Source organism: Excalfactoria chinensis, chromosome 2, assembly GCF_039878825.1.
Source record: "Excalfactoria chinensis isolate bCotChi1 chromosome 2, bCotChi1.hap2, whole genome shotgun sequence".
Lineage (NCBI taxonomy): Eukaryota > Metazoa > Chordata > Aves > Galliformes > Phasianidae > Excalfactoria > Excalfactoria chinensis.
Window position 1 is genome coordinate 763,733 of NC_092826.1, and position 19,551 is coordinate 783,283.

The 19,551-nt window shown below is 52.7% G+C and overlaps 1 protein-coding gene across 1 annotated transcript in view; it reads right to left on the reverse strand.

Moving 5' to 3' along the window:
- Window positions 1–19,551, reverse strand: part of ARHGAP39 (Rho GTPase activating protein 39) — a gene marked incomplete at its 3' end in the record, with an annotated part of 115,383 nt that continues 95,832 nt past the window's right edge. The window contains exons 7-10 of the mRNA XM_072330602.1: window positions 19,264–19,337; window positions 18,771–18,970; window positions 9,252–9,343; window positions 1–26 (exon numbers count right to left, since the gene is read on the reverse strand). Coding sequence (XP_072186703.1) covers window positions 1–26; window positions 9,252–9,343; window positions 18,771–18,970; window positions 19,264–19,337 — 392 coding nt within the window. The remainder of the gene's footprint in view (window positions 27–9,251; window positions 9,344–18,770; window positions 18,971–19,263; window positions 19,338–19,551) is intronic.

Genomic DNA, 19,551 nt, shown 5'->3' on the forward strand with positions numbered 1-19,551 from the left:
TCGGTACCACAGCTTCAATAGGGACGCTATGGGGCAGGGACCCATAAGTGGGGTGTGAACCTGCCCCATAGACCCTATGGGGTCCTATTGGGATCATGGGGGTTCTATTGGGATCAAGGGGGTCCTATTGGGAATATAGGGGTCCTATGGGGTATTTGGGGGTCTTAATGGGATCGTGGGGGTCCTATTGGGATCGTGGGGGTCCTATTGGGATCAAGGGGGTCTTAATGGGATCGTGGGGGTCTTATGGGGTATGTGGGGGTCCTATTGGGATCATGGGGGTCCTATTGGGATCGTGGGGGTCCTATGAAGTAAATGGGGGTCCTATTGGGTACATGGGGGTCCTATTGGGATCATGGGGGTCCTATTGGGTACATGGGGGTCCTATGGGGTACATGGGTGTCCTATGGGGTACATGGGGGTCTTAACGGGATCGTGGGGGTCCTATTGGGATCATGGGGGTCATAACGGGATCGTGGGGGTCCTATGGGGTACATGGGGGTCCTATTGGGAATATGGGGGTCCTATGGGGTACAAGGGTGTCCTATGGGGTAAATGGGGGTCCTATTGGGTACATGGGGGTCCTATTGGGATCATGGGGGTCTTAATGGGATCGTGGGGGTCCTATGGGGTACATGGAGGTCCTATTGGGTACATGGGGGTCCTATTGGGTACATGGGGGTCCTATAGGGTACAATGGGGTCCTATGGGGTACAAGGGTGTCCTATGGGGTATATGGGGGTCCTATTGGGATCATGGGGGTCCTATGGGGTAAATGGGGGTCCTACCGGGTACTTGGGGGTCCTATTGGGATCGTGGGGGTCCTATTGGGATCCTATGGGGTACATGGGGGTCCTATTGGGTACATGGGGGTCCTACTGGGTTCATGGGACGCTATGGGGCAGGGGGGGGGAAATATAGGGGGTGGGACCCATAAGTGGGGTATGAACCTGACCCATAGACCCTATGCTAATCTATGGGGTCCTATTGGGAACATTGGGGTCCTATGGGGTACATGGGGATCCTATTGGGAACATGGGGGTCCTACTGGGTTCATGGGACGCTATAAGGCAGGGGGGGGAAATATAGGGGGTGGGACCCATAAGTGGGGTGTTAACCTGCCCCATAGACCCTATGGGGTCCTATTGGGATCATGGGGGTCTTAACGGGATCGTGGGGGTCCTATTGGGATCGTGGGGGTCCTATGGGGATCATGGGGGTCCTATGGGGTACATGGGGGTCCTATTGGGTACAAGGGGGTCTTAACAGGATTGTGGGGGTCCTATGGGGTAAATGGGGGTCCTATTGGGATCATGGGGGTCTTAACGGGATCGTGGGGGTCCTATTGGGATCATGGGGGTCATATGGGGTATATGGGGGTCCTATGGGGTACTTGGGGGTCCTATAGGGTACAAGGGGGTCTTAACGGGATCGTGGGGGTCCTATTGGGATCATGGGGGTCATATGGGGTACTTGGGGGTCGTATTGGGATCGTGGGGGTCCTATGGGGTACATGAGGGTCCTATTGGGATCATGGGGGTCTTAACGGGATCGTGGGGGTCTTAATGGGATCGTGAGGGTCCTATTGGGAATATGGGGGTCCTATGGGGTAAATGGGGGTCCTATTGGGATCATGGGGGTCTTAATGGGATCGTGAGGGTCCTATTGGGAATATGGGGGTCCTATGGGGTAAATGGGGGTCCTATTGGGATCATGGGGGTCTTAATGGGATCGTGGGGGTCCTATGGGGTACATGGGGGTCCTATGGGGTATGTGGGGGTCCTATTGGGTACATGGGGGTCTTAACGGGATCGTGGGGGTCCTATGGGGTACATGGGGGTCCTATTGGGATCGTGGGGGTCCTATGGGGTTCATGGCAGTCCTATTGGGTACGTGGGGGTCCTATTGGGATCATGGCGGTCCTATGGGGTACGTGGGGGTCTTAACGGGATCGTGGGGGTCCTATTGGGTTCATGGGACGCTATGGGGCAGGAGGGGGGAAATATAGGGGGTGGGACCCATAAGTGGGGTGTTAACCTGCCCCATAGACCCTATGGGGTCCTATTGGGATCGTGGGGATCCTATGGGGTAAATGGGGGTCCTATTGGGATCATGGGGGTCTTAATGGGAATATGGGGGTCCTATTGGGATCATGGGGGTCATATGGGGTATATGGGGGTCCTATGGGGTACATGGGTGTCCTATAGGGTACAATGGGGTCCTATGGGGTACATGGGTGTCCTATGGGGTACAAGGGTGTCCTATGGGGTATATGGGTATCCTATGGGGTATATGGGTATCCTATGGGGTACATGGGGGTCCTACTGGGAACATGGGTATCCTATGGGGTATATGGGGGTCCTATAGGGTACAATGGGGTCCTATGGGGTACAAGGGTGTCCTATGGGGTATATGGGGGTCCTACTGGGAACATGGGTATCCTATAGGGTACATGGGTGTCCTATGGGGAACATGGGTGTCCTATAGGGTACAATGGGGTCCTATGGGGTACAAGGGTGTCCTATGGGGTATAAGGGTGTCCTATGGGGTATAAGGGGGTCCTACTGGGAACATGGGTGTCCTATGGGGTATATGGGTATCCTATGGTGTATATGGGTGTCCTATGGGGTACATGGGTGTCCTATAGGGTACAAGGGGGTCCTATCGGGTACATGGGGGTCCTATTGGGTACATGGGGGTCCTATGGGGTATATGGGTGTCCTATGGGGTACAAGGGTGTCCTATGGGGTACATGGGTGTCCTATAGGGTACAAGGGTGTCCTATGGGGTACATGGGTGTCCTACCGGGTACATGGGGGTCCTATGGGGTATATGGGTGTCCTATGGGGTATATGGGGGTCCTATTGGGATCATGGGGGTCCTATGGGGTAAATGGGGGTCCTACCGGGTACTTGGGGGTCCTATTGGGATCGTGGGGGTCCTATTGGGATCCTATGGGGTACATGGGGGTCCTATTGGGTACATGGGGGTCCTACTGGGTTCATGGGACGCTATGGGGCAGGAGGGGGGAAATATAGGGGGTGGGACCCATAAGTGGGGTGTTATCCTGCCCCATATCCCATATTACAACCCATGGGGTCCTATTGGGTACAAGGGGGGTCTTAACGGGATCGTGGGGGTCCTATTGGGATCATGGGGGTCCTATGGGGTACTTGGGGGTCCTATTGGGTTCATGGCGGTCCTATGGGGTAAATGGGGGTCCTATGGGGTACTTGGGGGTTGTATTGGGATCATGGGGGTCTTAACGGGATCGTGGGGGTCCTATGGGGTACATGGGGGTCCTATTGGGTACATGGGGGTCCTATTGGGATCGTGGGGGTCCTATGGGGTTCATGGCAGTCCTATTGGGTACGTGGGGGTCCTATTGGGATCATGGCGGTCCTATGGGGTACGTGGGGGTCTTAACGGGATCGTGGGGGTCCTATTGGGATCATGGGGGTCTTAACGGGATCGTGGGGGTCCTATGGGGTAAATGGGGGTCCTATTGGGATCGTGGGGGTCCTATTGGGATCATGGGGGTCTTAACGGGATCATGGGGGTCCTATTGGGATCATGGGGTTCTATTGGGATCGTGGGTGTCCTATTGGGTACATGGGGGTCCTATAGGGTACAATGGGGTCCTATGGGGTACAAGGGTGTCCTATGGGGTACATGGGTGTCCTATTGGGATCATGGGGGTCCTATTGGGATCATGGGGGTCTTAACGGGATCGTGGGGGTCCTATTGGGAATATGGGGGTCCTATGGGGTACTTGGGGGTCGTATTGGGATCGTGGGGGGTCCTATGGGGTAAATGGGGGTCCTATGGGGTAAATGGGGGTCCTAATGGGAACGTGAGGGTCCTATTGGGATCAAGGGGGTCTTAATGGGATCAAGGGGGTCTTATTGGGATCGTGGGGGGTCCTATTGGGAATATGGGGGTCCTATGGGTTACTTGGGGGTCGTATTGGGATCATGGGGGTCTTAATGGGATCGTGGGGGTCTTATTGGGATCGTGGGGGTCCTATGGGGACAAATGGGGGTCCTATGGGGTAAATGGGGGTCCTATGGGGTACATGAGGGTCCTATTGGGATCATGGGGGGTCTTAACGGGATCGTGGGGGTCCTACTGGGTTCATGGGACGCTATGGGGCAGGAGGGGCAAATAGACCCTATAGACCCTATGGGGATCATATTGGGATCATGGGGGTCTTATTGGGATCGTGGGGGTCCTATGGGGTAAATGGGGGTCCTATGGGGTAAATGGGTGTCCTATGGGGTACATGGGGGTCCTATTGGGATCATGGGGGTCTTAACGGGATCAAGGGGGTCTTAATGGGATCATGGGGGTCCTATTGGGAATATGGGGGTCCTATGGGGTAAATGGGGGTCCTATGGGGTAAATGGGGGTCCTATTGGGTTCATGGCGGTCCTATGGGGGTACTTCGGTGTCCTATGGGGTACATGGGGGTCCTATTGGATCATGGGGGTCTTAACGGGATCGTGGGGGTCCTATGGGGTACATGGGGGTCTTACCGGGTACATGGGTGTCCTATGGGGTATATGGGTGTCTTATGGGGTATATGGGTGTCCTATGGGGTACATGGGTGTCTTATTGGGTACATGGGGGTCCTATTGGGATCATGGGGGTCATATTGGGTTCATGGCGGTCCTATTGGGATCTTGGGGGTCTTAACGGGATCGTGGGGGTCCTATGGGGTAAATGGGGGTCCTATGGGGTACTTGGGGGTCTTAATGGGATCGTGGGGGTCCTATTGGGATCAAGGGGGTCTTAATGGGATCATGGGGTCCTATTGGGTACATGGGGGTCCTATTGGATCAAGGGGGTCTTAACGGGAACATGGGGGTCCTACTGGGTTCATGGGATGCTATGGGGCAGGGGGGGGGATATATGGGGTGGGACCCATAAGTGGGGTATGAACCAGCCCCATAGACCCTATGACAACCTATGGGGTCCTATTGGGAACATTGGGGTCCTATGGGGTACATGGGGATCCTATTGGGAACATGGGGGTCCTATTGGGATCATGGCGATTCTATTGGGATCGTGGGGGTCCTATTGGGATCATGGGGGTCCTATGGGGCACGTGGGGGTCCTAGTGGGAATATGGGGGTCCTATGGGGGAAAGTGGGGGTCTTAATGGGATCGTGGGGGTCCTATTGGGATCATGGGGGTCTTAACGGGATCATGGGGGTCCTATTGGGATCTTGGGGGTCCTATTAGGATCGTGGGGGTCCTATTGGGATCATGGCGGTCCTAATGGGATCGTGAGGGTCCTATTAGGATCGTGGGGGTCCTATTGGGATCATGGGGGTCATAACGGGATCGTGGGGGTCCTATGGGGTACATGGGGGTCCTATGGGGGTACATGGGAGTCTTAACGGGATCGTGGGGGTCCTATTGGGTTCATGGCGGTCCTATGGGGTACTTCGGTGTCCTATGGGGTACATGGGGGTCCTATTAGGATTGTGGGGGTCCTATTGGGATCATGGGGGTCTTAACGGGATCATGGGGGTCCTATTGGGATCATGGGGGTCATATGGGATATATGGGTGTCCTATAGGGTACAATGGGGTCCTATGAGGTACAAGGGTGTCCTATGGGGTACATGGGGGTCCTATGGGGTACATGGGTGTCCTATGGGGTATATGGGTATCCTATGGGGTACAAGGGTGTCCTATGGGGTACATGGGTGTCCTATTGGGATCATGGGGGTCCTATTGGGTACGTGGGGGTCTTAACGGGATCGTGGGGGGTCCTATTGGGATCATGGGGGTCTTAATGGGATCGTGGGGGTCCTATTGGGATCATGGGGGTCCTATGGGGTACATGGGGGTCCTATGGGGTACATGGGGGTCCTATTGGGATCATGGGGGTCTTAACGGGATCGTGGGGGTCCTATGGGGTAAATGGGGGTCCTATTGGGAATATGGGGGTCCTATGGGGTACATGGGGGTCCTATTGGGATTGTGGGTGTCCTATTGGGTACATGGGGGTCTTAACGGGATCGTGGGGGTCCTATTGGGATCATGAGGGTCATATGGGGTATATGGGGGTCCTATGGGGTACTTGGGGGTCCTATTGAGTACTTGGGGGTCCTATGGGGTACTTCGGTGTCCTATTGGGATTATGGGGGTCCTATGGGGTACTTCGGTGTCCTATGGGGTACATTGGGGTCCTATTGGGATCATGGGTGTCCTATGGGGTACATGGGGGTCCTATGGGGTACAAGGGGGTCTTAACGGGAACATGGGGGTCCTACAGGGTACTTGGGGGGTCCTATTGGGATCATGGGGGTCTTAACGGGATCGTGGGGGTCCTATGGGGTAAATGGGGGTCCTATTGGGATCATGGGGGTCATATGGGGTATATGGGTGTCCTATGGGGTACATGGGGGTCCTATGGGGTACATGGGTGTCCTATGGGGTATATGGGGGTCCTACTGGGAACATGGGGGTCCTATGGGGCACATGGGGGTCTTACCGGGTACATGGGGGTCCTATGGGGTATATGGGTGTCCTATGGGGTATATGGGTGTCCTATGGGGTACATGGGGTCCTATTGGGATCATGGGGGTCTTAAAGGTAATGTGGGGGTCCTACCGGGTACATGGGGGTCCTATGGGGTATATGGGTGTCCTATGGGGTACATGGGTGTCCTATAGGGTACAATGGGGTCCTATGGGGTACAAGGGTGTCCTATGGGGTATATGGGGGTCCTACTGGGAACATGGGGGTCCTATGGGGCACATGGGGGTCTTACCGGGTACATGGGGGTCCTATGGGGTATATGGGTGTCCTATGGGGTTCATGGGTATCCTATGGGGTACATGGGTGTCCTATGGGGTATATGGGGGTCCTACTGGGAACATGGGTGTCCTATGGGGTACATGGGTGTCCTATAGGGTACAATGGGGTCCTATGGGGTACAAGGGTGTCCTATGGGGTATATGGGGGTCCTATGGGGTACATGGGGGTCCTATTGGGATCATGGGGGTCTTAACGGGATCGTGGGGGTCCTATGGGGTAAATGGGGGTCCTATTGGGAATATGGGGGTCCTATGGGGTACATGGGGGTCCTATTGGGATTGTGGGTGTCCTATTGGGTACATGGGGGTCTTAACGGGATCGTGGGGGTCCTATTGGGATCATGAGGGTCATATGGGGTATATGGGGGTCCTATGGGGTACTTGGGGGTCCTATTTAGTACTTGGGGGTCCTATGGGGTACTTCGGTGTCCTATTGGGATTATGGGGGTCCTATGGGGTACTTCGGTGTCCTATGGGGTACATTGGGGTCCTATTGGGATCATGGGTGTCCTATGGGGTACATGGGGGTCCTATGGGGTACAAGGGGGTCTTAACGGGAACATGGGGGTCCTACAGGGTACTTGGGGGTCCTATTGGGATCATGGGGGTCATATGGGGTATATGGGTGTCCTATGGGGTACATGGGGGTCCTATGGGGTACATGGGTGTCCTATGGGGTATATGGGGGTCCTACTGGGAACATGGGGGTCCTATGGGGCACATGGGGGTCTTACCGGGTACATGGGGGTCCTATGGGGTATATGGGTGTCCTATGGGGTTCATGGGTATCCTATGGGGTACATGGGTGTCCTATGGGGTTATATGGGGGTCCTACTGGGAACATGGGTGTCCTATGGGGTACATGGGTGTCCTATAGGGTACAATGGGGTCCTATGGGGTACAAGGGTGTCCTATGGGGTATATGGGGGTCCCTACTGGGATCATGGGGGTCCTATGGTGTACGTGGGGGTCCTAATGGGAATATGGGGGTCCTATTGGGATCATGGCGGTCCTAATGGGATCGTGAGGGTCCTATTGGGATCATGGGGGTCCTAATGGGATCATGGGGGTCCTATGGGGATCATGGGGGTCCTATTGGGATCATGGGGGTCCTATGGGGTAAATGGGGGGTCCTATTGGGTACATGGGGGTCCTATTGGGATCATGGGGGTCTTAACAGGATCGTGGGGGTCCTATGGGGTACATGGGGGTCCTATTGGGTTCATGGGACGCTATGGGGCAGGGGGGGGGATATAGGGGGTGGGACCCATAAGTGGGGTATGAACCTGCCCCATAGACCCTATGCTAACCTATGGGGTCCTATTGGGGATATGGGGGTCCTATTGGGATCATGGGGGTCTTAACGGGATCATGGGGGTCCTATGGGGTATATGGGTGTCCTATGGGGTATATGGGTATCCTATGGGGTATATGGGTGTCCTATAGGGTACAATGGGGTCCTATGGGGTACAAGGGTGTCCTATGGGGTATATGGGGGTCCTACTGGGAACATGGGTGTCCTGTGGGGTATATGGGTATCCTATGGGGTACATGGGTGTCCTATGGGGTATATGGGTATCCTATGGGGTACAAGGGTGTCCTATGGGGTATATGGGTGTCCTATGGGGTACAAGGGTGTCCTATGGGGTACATGGGTGTCCTATGGGGTACATGGGGGTCCTATGGGGTATTTGGTATCCTATGGGGTACATGGGTGTCCTATGGGGTATATGGGTGTCCTATGGGGTACATGGGGGTCCTATGGGGTACAAGGGTGTCCTATGGGGTATATGGGGGTCCTATGGGGTACATGGGGGTTCTACTGGGAACATGGGTGTCCTATGGGGTATATGGGTGTCCTATGGGGTACATGGGTGTCCTATAGGGTACAATGGGGTCCTATGGGGTACAAGGGTGTCCTATGGGGTACAAGGGTGTCCTATGGGGTACATGGGTATCCTATAGGGTACATGGGGGTCCTATGGGGTATATGGGTGTCCTATGGGGTACATGGGTGTCCTATAGGGTACAATGGGGTCCTATGGGGTACAAGGGTGTCCTATGGGGTATAAGGGTGTCCTATGGGGTATAAGGGGGTCCTACTGGGAACATGGGTGTCCTATGGGGTATATGGGTATCCTATGGGGTATGTGGGTGTCCTATGGAGTATATGGGTATCCTATGGTGTATATGGGTGTCCTATGGGGTACAAGGGTGTCCTATAGGGTACAATGGGGTCCTATGGGGTATATGGGGGTCCTACTGGGAACATGGGTGTCCTATGGGGTATATGGGGTCCTATGGGGTATATGGGTGTCCTATGGGGTACAAGGGTGTCCTATAGGGTACAATGGGGTCCTATGGGGTATATGGGTGTCCTATGGGGTACAATGGGGTCGTATGGGGTATATGGGGGTCTTACCAGGTACATGGGGGTCCTCCAGGCCGGTGGGGATCTTCCATTGATCCACCTGCAGCTTGAGAGCGTTGACCTCATCGATGTCACCGGGGACTCTGTGTGGGGACAGGACAGGAGACCCCATATGGCCATAGAACCCAATAGGGCCCTATATGGCCACAGAACCCAATAGGACCCCATATGGCCATAGAACCCAATAGGACCCTATATGGCCACAGACCCCAATAGACCCCATACGGCCACAGACCCCAATAGAAACCTATATGGCCACAGACCCCAATGTGACCCTATATGGCCACAGACCCCAATAGACCCCATATGGCCACAGACCCCAATGTGACCCTATATGGCCGCAGGCCCCAATGTGACCCTATATGGCCACAGACCCCAGTGTGACCCTATATGACCACAGACCCCAATGTGACCCTATATGGCCACAGACCCCAATGTGACCCTATATGGCCACAGACCCCAATAGGACCCTACATGGCCACAGACCCCAATGTGACCCTATATGGCCACAGACCCCAATGTGACCCCATATGGCCACAGACCCCAATAGACCCTATATGGCCATAGAACCCAATGTGACCCTATATGGCCACAGAACCCAATAGGACCCTATATGGCCACAGACCCCAATAGACCCTATATGGCCACAGACCCCAATGTGACCCTATATGGCCACAGACCCCAATAGACCCTATATGGCCACAGACCCCAATGTGACCCTATATGGCCACAGACCCCAACAGACCCCATATGGCCACAGACCCCAATAGGACCCTATATGGCCACAGACCCCAATAGACCCCATATGGCCACAGACCCCAGTGTGACCCTATATGGCCACAGACCCCAATGTGACCCTATATGGCCACAGACCCCAATAGACCCCATATGGCCACAGACCCCAATGTGACCCTATATGGCCGCAGGCCCCAATGTGACCCTATATGGCCACAGACCCCAGTGTGACCCTATATGACCACAGACCCCAATGTGACCCTATATGGCCACAGACCCCAATGTGACCCTATATGGCCACAGACCCCAATAGGACCCTACATGGCCACAGACCCCAATGTGACCCTATATGGCCACAGACCCCAATGTGACCCCATATGGCCACAGACCCCAATAGACCCTATATGGCCATAGAACCCAATGTGACCCTATATGGCCACAGAACCCAATAGGACCCTATATGGCCACAGACCCCAATAGACCCTATATGGCCACAGACCCCAATGTGACCCTATATGGCCACAGACCCCAATAGACCCTATATGGCCACAGACCCCAATGTGACCCTATATGGCCACAGACCCCAACAGACCCCATATGGCCACAGACCCCAATAGGACCCTATATGGCCACAGACCCCAATAGACCCCATATGGCCACAGACCCCAGTGTGACCCTATATGGCCACAGACCCCAATGTGACCCTATATGGCCACAGACCCCAATAGGACCCTATATGGCCACAGACCCCAATACACCCTATATGGCCACAGACCCCAATATGACCCTATATGGCCACAGACCCCAATAGACTCCATATGGCCACAGACCCCAATAGACCCTATATGGCCACAGACCCCAGTGTGACCCTATATGGCCACAGAACCCAATGCGACCCTATATGGCCACAGACCCCAATAGACCCCATATGGCCACAGACCCCAATAGGACCCTATATGGCCACAGACCCCAATAGACCCCATATGGCCACAGACCCCAATAGGACCAAATATGGCCACAGACCCCAATGTGACCCTATATGGCCACAGACCCCAATAGACCCCATATGGCCACAGACCCCAACGTGACCCTATATGGCCACAGACCCCAATAGACCCTATATGGCCACAGACCCCAGTGTGACCCTATATGGCCATAGAACCCAATAGGACCCTATATGGCCACAGACCCCAATGTGACCCTATATGGCCACAGACCCCAATAGACCCTATATGGCCACAGACCCCAATAGACCCCATATGGCCGCAGACCCCAACGTGACCCTATATGGCCACAGACCCCAATAGGACCCTATATGGCCACAGACCCCAATAGACCCCATATGGCCATAGAACCCAATAGGACCCTATATGGCCACAGACCCCAATAGACCCTATATGGCCACAGACCCCAATGTGACCCTATATGGCCACAGACCCCAATAGACCCTATATGGCCGCAGACCCCAACGTGACCCTATATGGCCACAGACCCCAATAGGACCACAGATCCCAATGTGACCATGACCCCAATATGACCACACCATGACCATAAACCCTATAATGACCATACACCCAAACACGACCCCGTAGCCACAGTTCCCAATGTGACCATAGACTACACCATGACCATAAACCCTATAATGACCACGGACCCCAACACGACCCCATAGCCATGGATCCCATCATGACCATGGGTTCCATCATGACCATAAACCCTATAATGACCCCAATGATCATGGCCATGGTTCTTGATATGACCATAGACCGCACCATGTCCATAAACCCTATAATGACCCCAATGATCATGGCCATAGTTCTGGACATGACCATAGACCCTATAATGACCATAAACCCTATAATGACCCCAATGATCATGGCCATGGTTCTAGATGTGACCATAGACCCCACCATGACCCTAAACCCTATATTGACCATGGACCCAAACACGACCCCATAGCCATGGTTCCCAATAGGACCATGGATCCCACAAAGACCATAAACCCTATAATGACCCAAACAAGACCCCATAGCCATGGTTCTGGACATGACCATAGACCCACCATGACCATAAACCCTATAATGACCCCAATGATCATGGCCATGGTTCTTGACATGACCATAAACCCTATAATGACCATAAACCCTATAATGACCCCAATGATTATGGCCATGGTTCTGAACATGACCAAGACCCCACCATGACCATAAACCCTATAATGGCCATGGACCCTAACACGACCCCATAGCCATCGTTCCCATCATGACCATAGACCCCACCATGACCATAAAACCTACAATGACCACGGACCCCAACACGACCCCATAGCCATGGTTCCCAATATGACCATGGATCCCACCATGACCATAAACCCTATAATGACCCCAATGATCATGGCCATGGTTCTTGACATGACCATAAACCCTATAATGGCCATGGACCCAAACACGACCCCATAGCCATAGTTCCCAATACGACCATGGATCCCACCAAGACCATAGACCCTATAATGACCATAAACCCTATAATGACCCCAATGATCATGGCCATGGTTCTTGACATGACCATGGATCCCACCAAGACCATAGACCCTATAATGACCATAAACCCTATAATGACCCCAATGATCATGGCCATGGTTCTGGACATGACCATAGACCCCACCATGGCCATCAACCCTATAATGGCCATGGACCCCAACACGACCCCATAGCCATGGTTCCCAATAGGACCTTAGACCCCACCATGACCATAAACCCTATAATGGCCATGGACTCAAACACGACCCCATAGCCATGGTTCCCATCATGACCATGGGTCCCACCATGACCATAAACCCTATAATGACCATGGACCCCAACACGACCCCATAGCCATGGTTCCCAATAGGACCATGGACCCCACCATGACCATAAACCCTATAATGGCCATGGACCCAAAGACGACCCCATAGCCATGGTTCCCATCATGACCATGGATCCCACCATGACCATAAACCCTACAATGACCCCAATGATCATGGCCATGGTTCTGGACATGACCATGGGTCCCACCATGTCCATAAACCCTATAATGGCCATAGACCCAAACAAGACCCCATAGCCATGATTCTTGACATGACCAAGACCCCACCATGACCATAAACCCTACAATGACCACGGACCCCAACCACGACCCCATAGCCCCAGTTCCCAATAGGACCATGGATCCCACAAATACCATAAACCCTATAACGGCCATAGACCCCAAACACGACCCCATGGCCCCCACCTTGGCCATGGACCCAAAGACGATCCCATAGCCATGGTTCCCAACATGACCATGGGTTCCATCATGGCCATAAACCCTATAATGGCCATGGACCCCAACACGACCCCATAGCCATGGTTCCCAATAGGACCATGGACCCCACCATGACCATAGACCCTATAATGACCCCAATGATCATGGCCATGGTTCTGGACATGACCATGGGTCCCACCATGACCACAAACCCTATAACGGCCATAGACCCCAACACGACCCCATAGCCATGGTTCCCAATGTGACCATAGACTCCACCATGACCATAAACCCTACAATGACCATGGACCCAAAGATGACCCCATAGCCATGGTTCCCATCATGACCATGGGTCCCACCATGACCATAAACCCTATAATGACCCCAATGATCATGGCCATGGTTCTTGACGTGACCAAAGACCCCACCATGTCCATAAACCCTATAATGACCCCAATGATTATGGCCATGGTTTTTGACATGACCATGGATCCCACCATGACCATAAACCCTATAACGGCCATAGACCCCAAACACGACCCCATAGCCACGGTTCCCAATATGACAATAGACCCCACCATGACCATAAACCCTACAATGACCATGGACCCCAACACGACCCTTTAGCCATGGTTCCCAATAGGACCATAGACCCCACCATGACCATAAACCCTATAACGGCCATTGACCCAAACAAGACCCCATAAACCCTATAATGACCATGGACCCAAACACGACCCCATAGCCATGGTTCCCAATATGACCATGGGTCCCACTATGACCATAAACCCTATAATGACCATGGACCCAAACACGACCCCATAGCCATGAATCCCACCATGACCAAGACCCCACCATGACCATAAACCCTATAATGACCCCAATGATCATGGCCATGGTTCTTGCCATGACCATAGACCCCATGATGACCATAAACCCTATAATGGCCATAGACCCCAACACGACCCCATAGCCACGGTTCCCAATAGGACCATAGACCCCATCATGACCATAAACCCTATAATGGCCATTGACCCAAACAAGACCCCATAAACCCTATAATGACCATGGACCCAAAGACGACCCCATAGCCACGGTTCCCACCATGACCATAGACCCCATGATGACCATAAACCCTATAATGACCCCAATGATCATGGCCATAGTTCTGGACATGACCATGGATCCCACCATGACCATAAACCCTATAACGGCCATAGACCCAAACACGACCCCATAGCCATGGTTCCCAACATGACCATAGACCCCACAATGGCCATCAACCCTATAATGGCCATAGACCCAAAGACGACCCCATAGCCATGGTTCCCAGTATGACCATAGACCCCACCACGACCATAAACCCTATAAAGGCCATAGACCCAAAGACGACCCTATAGCCATGGTTCCCAACAAGTCTATGGGTTCCATCATGACCATAAACCCTATAATGACCATGGACCCAAAGAAGACCCCATAGCCATAGTTCCCAATGTGACCATAGACCCCACCATGACCATAAACCCTATAATGACCATGGACCCCAACACGACCCCATAGCCATGGATCCCAATACGACCATAGACCCTATAATGACCATAAACCCCATAATGACCCCAATGATCATGGCCGTGGTTCTTGACATGACCATAGACCCCATGATGACCATAAACCCTATAATGGCCATAGACCCAAACACGACCCCATAGCCACGGTTCCCAATACGACCATAGATCCCACCATGACCATAAACCCTATAATGACCATAGACCCAAAGAAGACCCCATAGCCATGGTTCCCAACATGACCATAGACCCTATAATGACCATAAACCCTATAATGACCCCAATGATCATGACCATGGTTCTTGACATGACCATAGACCCCATGATGACCATAAACCCTATAACGGCCATAGACCCCAACACGACCCCATAGCCATGGTTCCCAACATGACCATAGACCCTATAATGACCATGGACCCAAACACGACCCCATAGCCACAGTTCCCAATAGGACCATGGATCCCACAAATACCATAAACCCTATAATGGCCATAGACCCAAACACGACCCCATAGCCATGGTTCCCAACATGACCAAGGACCCCACTATGACCATAAACCCTATAATGGCCATAGACCCAAAGAAGACCCCATAGCCATGGTTCTTGACATGACCATAGACCCTAAAATGACCATAAACCCTATAATGACCCCAATGATCATGGCCATGGTTCTTGACATGACCATAGACCCTATAATGGCCATGGACCCAAACATGACCCCATAGCCATGGCTCCCAACATGACCATAGACCCCAAAATGACCATAAACCCTATAATGACCCCAATGATCATGGCCATAGTTCTGGACATGACCATGGGTCCCACCATGACCATAAACCCTATAACGGCCATAGACCCCAAAGACGACCCCATAGCCATGGTTCCCAATATGACAATAGACCCCACAATGGCCATGGACCCAAACAAGACCCCATAGTCATGGTTCTTGACATGACCAAGACCCCACAAAGACCACAAACCCTATAATGGCCATAGACCCAAAGACGACCCCATAGCCATGAATCCCACCATGACCAAGACCCCACAATGACCATAAACCCTATAATGACCATGGACCCAAATGCGACCCCATAGCCATGGTTCCCAACATGACCAAGGACCCCACCATGGCCATAAACCCTATAATGACCACGGACCCGAACACGACCCCATAGCCATGGTTCCCAATATGACCATAGACCCCACCATGACCATAAACCCTATAATGGCCATGGACCCAAACACGACCCCATAGCCATGGTTCCCAATACGACCATGGGTCCCACCATGACCATAGACCCTATAACGACCATAGACCCCAAACACGACCCCATAGCCCCCACCTTGGCCATGGACCCAAAGACGATCCCATAGCCATGGATCCCAATATGACCATAGACCCCACCATGACCATAAACCCTATAACGGCCATAGACCCCAACCACGACCCCATAGCCATGGATCCCAATACGACCATAGACCCTATAATGACCATAAACCCCATAATGACCCCAATGATCATGGCCATGGTTCTTGACATGACCATAAACCCTATAATGACCATGGACCCAAACACGACCCTATAGCCATGGTTCCCAATAGCACCACAGACCCCACCACGACCATAAACCCTATAAAGGCCATACACCCAAACAAGACCCCATAGCCATGGTTCCCAACATGACCATAGACCCTATAATGACCATAAACCCTATAATGACCCCAATGATCATGGCCATGGTTCTGGACATGACCATAGACCCCATGATGACCATAAACCCTATAATGGCCATAGACCCAAAGACGACCCCATAGCCATGGTTCCCATCATGACCATGGATCCCACCATGACCATAATCCCTATAATGACCATGGACCCCAACACGACCCCATAGCCATGGTTCCCAATAGGACCTTAGACCCCACCATGACCATAAACCCTATTAAGGCCATAGACCCCAAACACGACCCCATAGCCCCCACCTTGGCCATGGACCCAAAGACGACCCCATAGCCATGGTTCCCATCATGACCATGGGTCCCACCATGACCATACACCCTATAATGACCCCAATGATCATGGCCATGGTTCTGGACATGACCATGGGTTCCATCATGACCATAAACCCTATAACGGCCATAGACCCAAACACGACCCCATAGCTACAGTTCCCAATAGGACCATGTATCCCAAAAAGACCATAAACCCTATAATGGCCATGGACCCAAACACGACCCCATAGCCATGGTTCCCAATATGACCATAGACCCCATCATGACCATAAACCCTATAATGGCCATAGACCCCATAATGACCCCAATGATCATGGCCATGGTTCTTGACATGACCATAGACCCCACCATGACCATAAACCCTATAATGACCATGGACCCAAACACGACCCCATAGCCATGGATCCCACCATGGCCATAAACCCTACAATGACCACGGACCCCAAACACGACCCCATAGCCATGGTTCCCAATATGACCATGGATCCCACCATGACCATAAACCCTATTAAGGCCATAGACCCCAAACACGACCCCATAGCCATGGTTCCCAATATGACCATGGGTTCCATCATGACCATAAACCCTATAATGACCATGGACCCAAACATGACCCCATAGCCATGGTTCCCAATACGACCATGGATCCCACCATGACCATAAACCCTATAATGACACCAATGATCATGGCCATGGTTCTGGACATGACCATAAACCCTATAATGGCCATAGACCCAAAGACGACCCTATAGCCATGGTTCCCAGTATGACCATAGACCCCATCATGACCATAAACCCTATAATGACCATGGACCCAAAGACGACCCCATAGCCATGAATCCCACCATGACCATGAGTTCCATCATGACCATAAACCCTATTAAGGCCATAGACCCCAAACACGACCCCATTGCCCCCACCTTGGCCATGGACCCAAAGACGATCCCATAGCCCTGATTCTTGACATGACCAAGACCCCACCATGACCATAAACCCTACAATGACCACGGACCCCAACCACGACCCCATAGCCCCAGTTCCCAATAGAACCATGGATCCCACAAATACCATAAACCCTATAATGACCATAGACCCAAACATGACCCCATAGCCATGGATCCCAATAGGACCATAGACCCCATCATGACCATAAACCCTATAATGACCATGGACCCCAAACATGACCCCATAGCCAGGTTCCCATTATGACCACGGGTTCCATCATGACCATAAACCCTATAATGACCATGGACCCAAAGAAGACCCCATAGCCATGGTTCCCAACATGACCATGGATCCCACCATGACCATAAACCCTATAACGGCCATAGACCCAAACACGACCCCATAGCCATGGTTCCCATTAGGACCATAGACGCCACCATGACCATAGACCCTATAATGGCCATAGACCCAAACAAGACCCCATAGCCATGGTTCCCAACATGACCATAGACCCTATAATGACCATGAACCCTATAATGACCCCAATGATCATGGCCATGGTTCTTGACATGACCATAGACCCTATAATGGCCATGGACCCAAACACGACCCTATAGCCATGGTTCCCAGTATGACCATAGACCCCACCACGACCATAAACCCTATAAAGGCCATAGACCCAAAGACGACCCTATAGCCATGGTTCCCAACAAGTCTATGGTTTCCATCATGACCATAAACCCTATAATGGCCATGGACCCAAACACGACCCCATAGCCATAGTTCCCAATACGACCATGGATCCCACCAAGACCATAGACCCTATAATGACCATGAACCCTATAATGACCCCAATGATCATGGCCATAGTTCTGGACATGACCATGGGTCCCACCATGACCATAAACCCTATAACGACCATAGACCCCAAAACACGACCCCATAGCCCCGTTCCTATGGGGTTTTTACCTGAAGATCCCTTCGGTCTGATCCCCATTTAGGGCCAGCACCTCCTCGGAGAGTCGCGTTTGGACCCAGGGCAGCTGTCGGTCGGGATATCGATCCTTCTGCATGGCCATGATCTCCTGCAGGGAGCTCCCAAACATGGACGGGTTGAAGACGGAGTTCTTGGCATGGCGGATCTCCTCCAGGTTGGGCTTCTTCAGGCCCTAAAAGGGGGGAGAAGGTGGGACATGGAGATGGAGAACGTGGAGGGACATGATGGAGAACATGAGTGTGGTGGGACGTGATGGAGAACATGAGTGTGGTGGGACATGATGGAGAACATGAGTGTGGTGGGACGTGATGGAGAACATGAGTGTGGTGGGACATGATGGAGAACATGAGTGTGGTGGGACATGATGGAGAACATGAGTGTGGTGGGACATGATGGGGCTCATGGCCATGGTTGGACACCATGGATGGAGATGCGGCCATGATGGACACTGTTGTCCCCTCTTACCTTCTTGGCTCCGGTCAGGGCGGCCTTCTGCAGCTTGCTGTAGCAATACTTGGCGTAGGTGCTGATGGCCACCCCTAAAAGACAAGGAAGAGTGGGGTCAGTGGGGCGCTGTGGGGCTATGGGGTGGGTGGACCCCATATGAGGACCTGATGACCCCAAACCTGCCCCATGTCTTACCCTGATGACGCCAAACTTGCCCCATATCGGGTCCCAATGACCCCAAACTTGCCCCATATCAGATAATGATGACCCCAAACTTGCCCCATATCAGACCCTGATGACCCCAAA